Raw genomic sequence first — 13,077 nt, 5'->3', positions numbered from 1 at the left:
ATTTTACTTACCCCACTGGTGGATTATTTAGCTTGTTTTAAGGGAAAAACGTCTCAGGCTGCATCTGTAACCATGGTTCACTGAAGAGAACGAGACGCTGTGTCAAATATCAATGCTGTGGGAACACTTTCAATTCAAGGAAGCACATGATATGGCGTGCCGTCATAAAGGATCTGCAACCCATGTCTGGGAAACATCCATACACACTAATTCATTGCGGACAATTTAGCCTACCCAATTCACCTGTACCACATGTCTTTGGACTTTGGAAACCAGAGCACCCGGAGGAAACCCAAGCCAACACAGGGAGAACATGCAAACTCCACACGGAAACACCAACTGCCATAGCCAGGACTCGAACCAACGACCTTCTTGCTGTGAGGTGACAGCACTACCTACTGCACCACTGCATTGCTGCTTCAAATTCAACTTTGTCGAAATAGGCAATCCAGGCATGTGAGGAGTGTGTCAATTAGACACAGTGTCTTGCTCACCTTGGAGAACCAAGGCTACTGTTGTAACTGCTTCACATATGAATGCTAAATGGGAATGCAATCCATACTGGCAAGTGCCTGGGAGCCATGTCCGCTTAAGCCACTAACATATTTGACCCTAGAGGGGGATCTACATCCAGTTGGTAAAACCGGGTGTAGGTGTGAGGGGTAGATCCCCCTGCTGAGTTGCACATATCTGGCTGATTTGAGTGGGCCCGGACAGCCAAGGGACAGAGCGAGCCCGGGCCTCATGAGCTGGTGTGATAGCATCTACTATCCACCTGCTCAAAGTCTGTTTGGATGCAGAGGAACCATGATGAGGGGTGCCGAATAAAAGAAATAATGGTTCTGTCCAACGCCACTGGGCAGCTCTGTAGACACAAACGTCCCGAGCCATACCAGAGCAAAGAAAATTAAACCTTTCCTCGTCTGACGAAGCAAACAGAGGAGTATTAAAGGCCTGCAGCACTATAGGTCAAGACATATACATTGAGACCTCATGTACATACTCCGCACTGGGGTACAAAACTGCCCTGATCATTCCAGAGGCAAAGTCCAAGTTTGAAGAGGCCACAGTCAAGAGCTGAAGGTCCTCCACTCTTTTGAGTGAATAAACTGACAACAGAAATGGTTTTAAGGGTCAGCATTCTGTCTGACACCCCTAAATGTGTTCAAACACGGCTGCCGACAGGCACTCCAGCACTATCAACAGACCCCAAGTCGGAACCCTAATGCTGCTTGGAGGCCTCAGCCTCAAAGAGCCATGGAGGAAACGTACTACAAAGTGCTTTCTCCCTGCCACAGCCATATCGCCCTGCAGCCCAAGACCGGTTACTCACTGAAGCTGAGCAGGGCTGAGCCTGGTTAGTACCTGGATGGGAGACCACTAGGGAACACAAGGTTGCTGTTGGAAGTGGTGTTAGTGAGGCCAGCAGGGGGCGCTCAACCTGAGGTCTATGTGAGTCCTAATGCCCCAGTAAAAGTGAAGGGGACACTACACTGTCAGTGGGCGCCGTCTTTCGGATGAGACGTTAAACCGAGGTCCTGACTCTCTGTGGTCATTAATAATCCCATGGCACTTCTCGTGAAAGAGCAGGGGTGTAACCACGGTGTCCTGGCCAAACTCCCTCTATCGGCCCTTACGATCATGGCCTCCCAATCATCCCCTTCCATCGAATTGGCTCTATCACTGTCTCTCCACTCCACCAATAGCTGGTGTGGGGTAAGTGCACTGGCATCGTTGTCCTGTGGCTGCCGTCGCATCATTCAAGTGGAGCTGCACACTGGTGGTGGTGTGGAGAGACCCCCCTCATGATTCTGGTGCTTTGGGTGTATGGCCATACACAATAAATGCGCTATATAAACACACATTACATTACATTACATTACTAAATGATCAGACGAATTTAGCTGTCACATATACCATTAATTTGAGGGAGCACTGTCTAGGGCTGAGCTGACTGAGATCGGAGGATCTTCCTGACTGGAATCTCCCACAGGAGGCTGTCCAGGATGGACACTAGGTCCAAAAACCGAACTCGGAACAACCAAAACGAGGCTACCTAGAAAAGGCAGAGCCTGTCTTCTCTGACCCTCTACAGAACTCCTAGGAGAGCGATCGAGGGAAATACATACAGATGTTACCTTGGACACATCTGTACCGTGGTATCCAGTCCCAATGGAGCCGGAATCAAAATTGGGTGGTTTCTTGAGAGGCTTCCAACTGGCCTGCACCACATGTGGGTATTTCTGAAAGAGCGCTCGATGGCTTCTCAACACTTTCATAGGGAGAGTCTTTTCGAGAGCTGACTGCGCATGCTCCTCTCCCAAACAATCCACACACATAACATGCGAGTTCTGTTCGGGGAAGAAACGAGGACAATAATTTTTTTCTGCAATTTATATATAAATATATAGTTTTGGAGAGTAAAGAGGACAGTGTCACAGTGCTCGTGAAGACAATGAAAGCTGAAGCTGTATGAGCAGGCCCAGGCTTTTATAGGCTGGTATGATGTCACGCATCACCGGGACATCCTGCTAATTCCATTGAAGTGATTTCACATGCGCTTCAGGACTTCCTGGAATTGAAAGTGTACCCATAGCATCAATACTTAATGCAGCGTTGAAGTTCCCTGAAGGGGAAGTCTTGTTTGCTCATCTAGAAAATGTGTCTTGCTTTAAGATTTTTAGATTTTTGGACTAGAATCAGGACAAAAGCTCCAAGTAAACAATCATATTTAGCAGTGCAGAGCGTGTGCAGGCATGGCCTGATAACCGCATTGAAGGATTACTGCAGTTTGGAAAAGGTTTTGGAACCACTCAATTTTCTTTTCTACTATTCCTACAGTGCATGTGTGTGTTGTGTGTGTGTGTGTGTGTGTGTGTGTGTGTTGTGTGTGTGTTTTTTTAATAATTATTTTATTTAGTCTTTTAGGAAAACTGTATATCCAAAGCTACTGGTCAGCCCACGATTCAGCAAACATCTGAAAAGCACATCTCTGATAAACCACCAAGGTAGCAAAGATTGATCTGGAGGATCTGGTCCTCATTTGGCATAAATCAGGCCCAGCAGGCATTCATCTGGCACTGGCATACAGCATGTGGATTGGCAGAGGTGACAGCTTCTACAAGGCAGCACACAATACTTGGGCCAGAAGTAAAATGTAATATTTGACCTAGGTGTCAATCTTTGATATGTGGGCCATGTAAGTTTGGCCCATCTTGACCCACATTTTAAACATATTTTTAATATTTTCAAATAAAGAAACCTAGCAATCAGGTCACTTTGAGAAAAAGCACGCAAATAGCACGCCTAAAGTGCAATGATTCATGGGTAGATTCATTTCATTGCAGTCGTAACACATCAACATATCTGGCCCAGTTATGGGTTATTAACTTGGCTGAGACTTGGCCCAGATATAGTCCATGTTTGGTCCTTGTCTGGAAGCCAGTCTTGGTTCAGTCATGTACCGTAATTCACTGTGGCATGTGGGCCAAGCAAAAGCTGAATGTGTGTGCCAGAGCTGGGCCGGAGATATTTAGCTATGTGGTCAAAATCCATCCTGCTGTACAGCGTGTGTGTGTGTGTGTGTGTGTGTGTGTGTGTTGGGTTCTTACTGTTTAATTCAACTCATCGTTATTTCTATAACACCTTTACGATGTAGATTGGGTCAAAGCAGTTGAACACAGATGAAGCTCTGGTGACCTGAAACTGCTTCAGTCCAGTTCTCAGAATTATAAAAAGAGTTTTCGTACCTTCTTTGCAGTATTTCCCCCTGAAGCGCGTGTGTGAGCAGTCGCATTGGACCTCCCCGAACTGCACGCTGCAGACTCCTCCGTTCAGGCAGGGGTTCTGTTTGCTGCACAGGAGCTCCAGGTCGCTGTGTATGCCGTGGCTGTTGATCAGCGCTGGAGGAATCTCGCCCAGCTTCAGGTTGGAGATCAGACCCAGGAACGGCGGCTCGTACTTCACTGTGCTGGAGGTGAGGGCGGACAGGCGGACGTCTGGTGGGATCCCCCCCACAAACAGATCACTGACCACCGCCATCTCCCTGCGTTTGGAGCGCACCTCGGCCGCCCGGGCCTCCCCGTCCACCATCAGCAGCGTCTGTCGGTAGTTTCGGGTCAGCAGCACCATGTGCCAGCGGTCATCACTGACGCGCGTCTCCGTCTGCAGCGTGGCCGGCTCTGCGCAGTGGATGGCGAAGCGCAGATGCAGGACTCCTCCAGAGATCAGCAGCTCCAGGAAATCACAGTTCCCTCCATCATCCAGATACAGCACCAGAGCTTTACTGATGTTGGTCTTCAGGCTGAAGCTGAGCTCTCCCACAGATCCCGCTTCCCACCGAGAGTACCGTGCCCACTGCCCCGGAGCCCCGCCGAACTCCAGAGATGCACACACACACACGCCAGACAACAGCAGCACACACACCCAAAACACGCGCCGGGACTCCATCTCACACTCGCTGATGATGAAAACACTCCTCAGCTTCTCAGGTCAGCTGATTCCCAACACTGCGGCTCCACTCCGAGAGGTGAACTACTCCTGCTTCTGTCTTTATCCGTTTATCCAGACTCGATCCGTGGTCTCTCCATTAGGATGAAGCAGAATTACACTGTTGGATCCCAATCTGAGTTGTGATGTTGTGGGGGCAGTTGTGGCCTAATGGTCAGACTTCAATTGGACTCCAAAGGTCTCAGGTTTGAGTCCTGGCAGCAGCTCAACACCACAGCGGAGGAAATTCCCTTGAGGAGGCACCGATCCCCCACTGGTCCCCGGGTAGGCCGCCGTTTCAGGGGTGTAAGTTGCGTTGGATAAAAGCGTCGGCTATATGCATGAATGTGGATGTTTTACAGGAGTCCGGCAGATGTGTGTTTAGCAGACGGACAGATGTGCAGCTCATGCTCATGTTGAGTTTATCTGGAGCTCATGTTTCCGGCTGGACACGGTGAACTCCACACCTAGGAGAAAAAACAGAACATGTGATGAGAAACACAAGCACACAACCTTCACACACACAGGCTGACTGGGTTATTGTAGCTTTGAGCTGGGTTATAGCTCACTGAGGATCATTCATTCCAGCAGATATTGATCACAGAGGTTGGTGAGATCAGCTGTTCAGTGGGAGACAGACGTAGGCCCAGTGCCAATTCTACCCCTTAGCCCTTCCCCTACCCCTTGTTTTGCGCGTCCCCGTTAAGGGGGAGGGGTGTCCCAATTCTTTTTAGCTTTAAGGCGTAGGGCTAAGGGGAAGGGGTATAGATTGCTCTTCAAGCCAAGATTTTTCCGGACCACAAAACCAAGGGGTAAGAGAATTTCCCAGAATACACCAGCCACAACAGCAGGATAGCTGCACCCGGACATCAGGAGATCCACAAATTAACATTTGTTGTCATTTTTATGAATTCTCTCAACAAACAGCACATGTTTAATATAATCATAACCATGTCTGTGTTTACCGTCATGCTTTAATAAAAACACTCATGTAAAAACTGCTAAATGTGGCGATCAATAATCCATCATAACTCCTGTACAGCAGCCCCACAACATCCTGACACTCCAGTCCCCTGTCAGAAGAGTCTAGTGTGTGTGATGAGCTGTTCACAGAGTCTGCTGTAGTGTTCATGCTGTTCTGGTGTGTTTACATGATGAATATGGCCACGGTGTGAACACACAGTACAGTTATGATCTTATTGCCACATTATTTGGTCATGATAACATGATATCTGCCTTCAGTGATGTCCTGAAGATAAACACCAAACAACACAACTGGAGTAACTCCAGCAGTCTCCATCGTCTGATCTCATATGAAGCAGGAGATGGCGATGACACATGATGACCTGTGCAGGTGCTGTAGTGCTGGCACAATTCTTAGGGGTGAATTTTGAAGCCCTTCACACTACGTTTCAAGGGGAAGGGGAAGGGGTACAACAATAAAATTGGGCCAATAAAAACGGTCTGATAAAATCAGCATTCCCACTTTAAGCCTATTGTCAAATTACCTGATGCTCACTGACTAAAAGGCAGAAACACTGCAAACATGCTTTCCTTGTGTAGAGTTTTTATTTAGTTTCTACTCCAAATATCTAAAGATTCTGAAATCAATGGTGATCAAGTCAAACATATTGTCTGAGAAATAATAAAGAAGCACAATAACCTTGTTTTTGGTTTTGACATGATATCTCTTTGCTCATTGTCAGATTATTTTGCTTGTTTTAAGGACAAACTCATCAAACTTCATTTTAACTTATTATTTCTGAAAACAAGACTATATTTTGCTCGTCTATAGAATGCTTTTTGATATTTAGACTAGAAACAAGACAAAAACTCTGGGTAAGGAAAGCATTTGTTTTTTATAATTATTTTTTAGGGGTTTTCACCTTTATTGACAGGACATATATAGAGACAGGAAAGTGTGGGGAGCAGAGATAGCGGAAGGATCAGCAAAGGACCTCGAGACGGGAATCGAACTCGGGTCGCTGCGAGCACCTCGGTGCCATGTGTCAACGCACTAACCACCAGGCTATTGGTGCCGACAGGAAAAAGCATTTGTGATGTGTATTCTGTGACAAATCTAAAAAATGATCAGATGTGCTCCAACATTAGGCACATTCAAATCAAGACTGAACACACATCTGTTGAGCTGTGCCTTTACTGAATGAGCACTGTGCTGCGTCCGACAGATCACACTATTATGTTTTTCTTTTATATTCTTGTATATCACATTTTACCCGTTATGTTTTTTTTTTTACTTGTTTCTTTTATTCTTGTTTATGTAAAGCACTTTGAATTGCCACTGTGTATGAAATGTGCTATATAAATAAACCTGCCTTGCCTTGCCTTGCCTAGGTCTGGGATGAAAACCGTTTTCAAGGTATACCGCGGTTTAGAAATTATCATTACCGGTCATTATCATTATCATTACCGGCTATACTGTTCCTGAGGTATGTGTATGTTTTTTTTTAGGAAAACAGTATCTCCAGCAGAAAAGCTCTCCAGAGATGCTGTTTTACATTGTGAAGAATTCAGAGTTTTTAAAACTAATGAAGACAGCAGAAGGCAATGATTGATTTGAATTATTCAGCCGGACATGTTTACTGCTGCAAAATATGATAGATGTTTCTCAAAATAACATATATTGTGCTCAAAGGAGAAAAAAGTTAAAGAAAAATAGTTGTTTTTTTAGCCAGACATTTAAAAAGAAGATACTTTAGAGCAGTGATCACAATAGCGTCAAATAGTGATATTTATATCCAAGGTTATCACACCGTCAGAATCTTATACTGGCCCATGTCTAGACATATCCACATTATTTTTGAAGCTAGAGCCGCGTGGCAGCCACTGAACCTCAAATGTGTCAATACTATTGGTCTCATTCACTTTCATTCATTTCAATTTTAGAAATCAAATCAGCTTCAACACTGTAATTCATGCTGAAGTATATTTGATTGGCAGTTGACAAGCGGGAAAGGAAAACGACGGCCTGGAGAAAATAAAGACAAACTACAGTAACAGCAGAACAGGTGGTGTACTGCGGTAACACACTTACATTCTGATGTACCGTAACATTAAAAATGACCAGCAGAAATCCCTGATATTCCCTGACTCGGGAAACACATTCGTTCATTCATTTTCTTTCGGCTTAGTTTCTTATTTAAACATTTATTTGTAGCGTTTTGCCTTTATTAGATAGAACAGTAATCAAGACAGGAGGCGAAGTTGGAGAGAGAGAGAAGAAGGTAGGGTCGTGAAATATCCTCGAGCCGGGATTCGAACTCTGGACGCCCTGAAGTGCTCCTGCTCCATATGTCAGCGCACTAATTGCCTTAATTTGCTTAGTTTCTTATTTATCAGAGATCGCCACAGTGGAATGAACTGCCAACTTTTCCAGCATAAGTTTTACACAGCGGATGCCCTTTCAACTTTAAACCCAGTACTGGGAAACACCCATACACACTCATTCACACACACACACACACACACACTCATACACTATGGCCAGTGTAGTTGATCAGTTCCCCTATAGTGCATGTGTTTGGACTGTGGGGGAAACCGGAGCACCCGGAGGAAACCCACACCAACACGGGGAGAACATGCCAACTCCACACAGAAACACCAACTGACCCAGCCGAGACTCAAACCAGAGATCTTCTTGCTGTGAGGCCACAGTGTAACCAGAGCTGAACTCTTCTTCTGTGGTGTCCTGTTACTCTCCTGTGTTTATATCGCAGCGCTGCTCTGCTCTGATCTGAAGCTCTGTGTGCAGGCCTGATTGCAGCTCTTGACCCTTCACTGAGACCTGCACATTATTCTGGAGAGAGACTTTAACTGCAGCCCCTCATGATTAAACACTCCCAAAGCTGATCCTGTAACCCCAGCCGCAGACATCCTGCTCTTATAGCACACATACATCAACTACATTAACATGCAAATCAGAACTGAGCCACTCCCACTCCAGTGGACACTTCAGCCAATCACATGCAGAGAATATGCTGATTACCCTGTAAACACTGGATTCCCTGATTAATGCAAACAGCAGGAAGCTTTTTCTGGACAAGAGAAACATCTTGTGTTCAGGAATAATGAGTCAAAAACAAGAGAAATGAGCTGAGCAAAATAATACTGATTTACTCATGATGTTAGATGACTACTCTTCCCCCACTGTCAGATTATTCTGCCTGTTTTAAAGTATTTCTGAACACAACACTATCTGTTACTCTTGTCTGGTAAATGCTTCTAGATTTCAGTGTGTGTTCTTTAATCAGTCGTATGAACACACACACACACACACACACACACGCACACACGCACACACGCGCACACACGCACACACACACGCACACACACGCACACACACACGCACGCACACACACGCGCACGCACGCACGCACGCACGCACGCACGCACGCACACACACACGCACGCACGCGCACACACACACACACACACACACACACACACACACACACACACACACACACACACACACACACACACACACACACACACACACACACACACACACACACACACACACACACACACACACACTAGGCTCAGCAGAAACAGAAATGTGCTTTGATGTCTAGCATAAGCTCTAAATTCAGTCTAAATGCTGCAAACAGCTATGCTAATGTGGAGCGCCGCACTGAATTAATCTAGCAGGAAAACAGGCAGCCATGTTGAACGCGCAGCCGTTTATTAAAGGGTCAGTGATTGTCAGATGATGATAATGAGCCTCTTCATGCGTATGAATATATAATGTCCACTTCAGAAACAGCAGAGCACTTATTCAACACACACACACACGGCCCGAGGGTCACACACACACACACAGAGAGAGAGAGAGTGAGCGAGAGAGGCTTATGAAAACTCTCTGCACAGGTTTAATATTCTGATCTTCTCTAAACAGCATGGCCTCTTGCTTTAAAAGGTTTGGAATGTAAACTTTAACAGCGCCTCTGTCCGTGTTTCGCTGTTAGCCTCGTCCACAGTTAATTCCTCTACACTTCTGGAAAAGATCTGTGCAGATTTCCTTCAACATAATTCACCAAGAAAGAGCTCCCAATGTACGGAAGACTCTGATTTAATAGATCCGCGTCAGCGTCAAGCAGGAGCAGATCGTGAGGTGCTCAGGTGTGTTTGTTTCTGTGCACATGCTCAGTTTGCTGTTGATTAAGCTGCATTGCTTTCACCAGCGCTGGTTGAGTTGCACATAGAGAATCACGTCTTTACTCTGGGATTATCACTCTTAATAAATACACTTGCAGATGAAGTAAATCATATCTCAAAGCATTAACTGGAACACATGCAACACTAAATGGAGTCTAGCTTTAGGTTTGTTCAGAGGTTATTTATTATGCTGTTGGGCTGCCATCTCTGGTCATTTTGGATTGTTTTGCTGATCCATAATTTAGTTGGAGCACTTTGGCTGTTGTTTATTTATGTTACATTGTCTTAAGACTTGTACACACTTTTCGTTTGCGATTATTACCAGTGTTTTTCACAGAGGATTTTCCAGATTCAAACCCAAGCGATATTCACTGCTGTCGAGCAGCCGAATCACTCCTTGACGTTAGATGGCGCTACATAACTTTAAGCTTCTGTGACCCCAGTGTGGCCAGATAATTATCGTATTTGTATGATAATTTCGACCTCTGTACGATCAATAATGAGAAAAATCCTATAATGTACGAGGATTTCAGAATTTTATGGCATTTAAAAGTAACTTCATTGTAATCTTCGTGCTTCTTTACTTATTGATCGAGCTGCATCTTTTCTTGTGCTGTCTGAGAGGAGTAGCTGGAGTTAGGCACGTTTTCTATCTTACGTTGCCTCTTCTCAGCCAATCAACGTGGAGAATGGCTCTCTCTCTCTCTCTCTCTCTCTCTCTCTCTCTCGAGTTAACGCTCCTGCTGCGCGTGCCCGTGGTTAGGTCAGTAGTTTTCAGTTTGAAGTCGATCTTTTAAGCAATAATGTTAAAACAATTGGTGCTGTAAAGGCAGGTGAGAAGGACGGGAGTTTTCCCTTGATGTTCTCGTTTTCCCCCATTCAGATGAGTCTTGTGAACGTGTTTTCTTCCAAAGTAAGTCTCATCAAAACAAAGCATGAAAATAAATCCCTCAACATCTGGCAACATGCAACATGCAATGACAGCAACTCAGAGGTGGAGTTCCCACTAAGGTACCCAGTTTTTTTAACGTATTGTGTTAATTTGCACATTGTGTCAAAACTCTAAGTGTCTAGATAATAGCTGTATACTCTCAGTTTGACTCGTGTACGATAATTTTCCTCCAAATACGATAACTTTGAGGTTCTGGTATGATACTTTGACATTTCCAATCTGGCAACACTGTGTGACCCGCTTGAAACACAGAGGAAGAAGAGAGGAAGTTGACATGCTTGCTGTTAAACTTCCTGGCGATTTGAACAAGCATGGATGGGTGAAGCAGCAGCTCCGGCTCTAGCGATGAAGAAAAGATTATTGTTCAGCAGAGCAACGAGCCTCTGTGCATCTTCTTCACTGTGTGCTCGCATTGACAGTTTAGCGCTTGAGCGCCTCCTAGTGCTGTTTACTGTAACTTCAGCAGCTCCGTGCACGTAAACAAAAGTCCCGATCTGATTGGCTTAGGCGTTTCTTATAAAATGAGGCTTTTAGGCCTGCCGTTTTGCACATTGGTGTGCACGATCACATAGGCGCCCTTTATTAAGTCACAAGGTGTTAAACGTCGACGAAAAACGTGAACAAAAAGCGTCCCGGTGTGCACGCACCTTTATGCTCATGAGTCGTATTTAAGTAGAGAGCGTGACAGCATCTGAACAGCTGTGGCAGTGTGGACTGAGAAGTGTTCATCAGACTGACCCACAGCGACTAGCAAACGGGAGCTGATTACATCATCGCCACTGGCCTGCATGGTTTGGGTCTTGTGGAGCTGTGCATGGATGGATTTACACTTCAGTGTTTGGACTCTCAGCAGTGAAGATTAAAGCACACTGAACTGAACTGAACTGAACTGGACTGGACTGAGACCGCTTCAGTTCACTAGAACTTCTGTGTTCAGCTGCTGACACACACTCTACACTGGAGAAGAGCTAATACAGATACACTGAATAAGCATTGTGTGTGTGTGTATGTGTGTGTCTTTGTGTGTGTGTGCGTGTGTGTGTGTGAAGACCAACACATCAGAAACTGCTGTAAAGTCACTCCATCAGCTTCATGTACAGTCTCTGTGGAATTAAGTTGAGCTCATCTCATTTGCATATGAATATAGACGTGCTCGCTGTAAACGCTGCGTCTGTGCGCTCAGAATCAAACACCATACCCTTCCCTGCGCTCGAGACCACTGTCTGCACTTCTGCTCACATGGAATGCCTTTAGGGCGGGGCTATCAGTCACTCTGGGTGGGGCTATCAGTCACTCTGGGTGGGGCTAACGATCATTCAAAACGGGGTTATCAGTAATTTGGGGTGGGGCTAACAAATGTGGGGTGGGATTACTTAGATTACCTAATCCAATCAGTTCCCAAAGGATTAAATTAGACACCGGCCTACATGTGTTCTAATCTCAGGCACATCTCAATTGGGTGTGTATCACTGGATGTAAAGGACAGTCTCCAGCTCATTGTCGTGATGACTTTAAGCAGCAGCACACTGAGAACAACCCTCTGGAGCAGTCGAGCGTCTGACATTCAGCCAGACTGCAGAAACTCCCCAGAGATCTGAATGTGTGTGTGTGTTAGAACACAGCCGGCCGCTAGTGTTCACTCGCTGTCTGTCTCTCACACACACACACACACACACACACACACACACACACACACACACACACACACACACACACACACACACACACACACACACACACACACACACACACACAGCAGGAAAAGCCTGAGCAGAAAAGCCCTGCAGGAAGAAAGAGTCGCAGGGGAATCAGGACCCATAAAGTCAGTGGATGAAACCCGGCGACAGCACTAACGCACTAATCAGAGGATCTGACAGAGTTTAGCAGCTTCATCACACTCTGATTCAGGCTGATCTCAGGAGCTCCGGCTCACACGCTTCTGTGCATCACAATTACAACCGAGAGCACTTCCACACACACAGAACACACACACACACACACACACACACACTGACGGAGCCGCTGCACTCCACCTCAGAGCTCACCTGCTATCTGTCATCCACAGGTGTGTGTGTGTGTGTGTGTGTGTGTGTGTGTGTGTGTGTGTGTGTGTTAAAGATCCAGAAACACCATGATGAATACAGTGCTGGTCTCCTAAAGAAATCAGTTTGACCTCCATACCTTATGAATGAGCGACGCTGTGAAATCAATCTCCTGCTGGACGCTGAGCTCATGCTGAAACAGTGTAGCAGAGAACCAGTGAGAGAACACTGATCTGAGCACAGCTGACTGCCACATACGATCACAAACACTGCAGAAGAGTGTGTGTGTGTGTGTGTGTGTGTGTGTGTGTGTGTGTTATTCTCTAAACACACCAATGAGAAACAGCTGATGTGATGGTGGGATCACCTGCTTTCTCCACTGGACTCACGGACTGCGTTTACATGGACAGCAATAAT

General features: G+C 45.8%; 1 protein-coding gene across 43 annotated transcripts in view; it reads right to left on the bottom strand.

Annotated features, from left to right (window-relative positions):
* Window positions 1-13,077, bottom strand: part of nrxn2b (neurexin 2b) — a 479,670-nt gene that overhangs the window by 418,361 nt on the left and 48,232 nt on the right. For 35 of the 43 annotated variants that reach the window (XM_073906700.1, XM_073906730.1, XM_073906720.1 and 32 more), the window contains exon 2: window positions 3,750-4,955. In XM_073906700.1, coding sequence (XP_073762801.1) covers window positions 3,750-4,449 — 700 coding nt within the window. In that variant the 5' untranslated portion in view covers window positions 4,450-4,955. 43 annotated transcript variants of the gene reach the window in all.

The sequence above is a fragment of the Danio rerio genome, chromosome 7 (assembly GCF_049306965.1).
Source record: "Danio rerio strain Tuebingen ecotype United States chromosome 7, GRCz12tu, whole genome shotgun sequence".
Taxonomy (NCBI): domain Eukaryota; kingdom Metazoa; phylum Chordata; class Actinopteri; order Cypriniformes; family Danionidae; genus Danio; species Danio rerio.
This window is presented reverse-complemented; position numbering and strand designations above follow the sequence as displayed.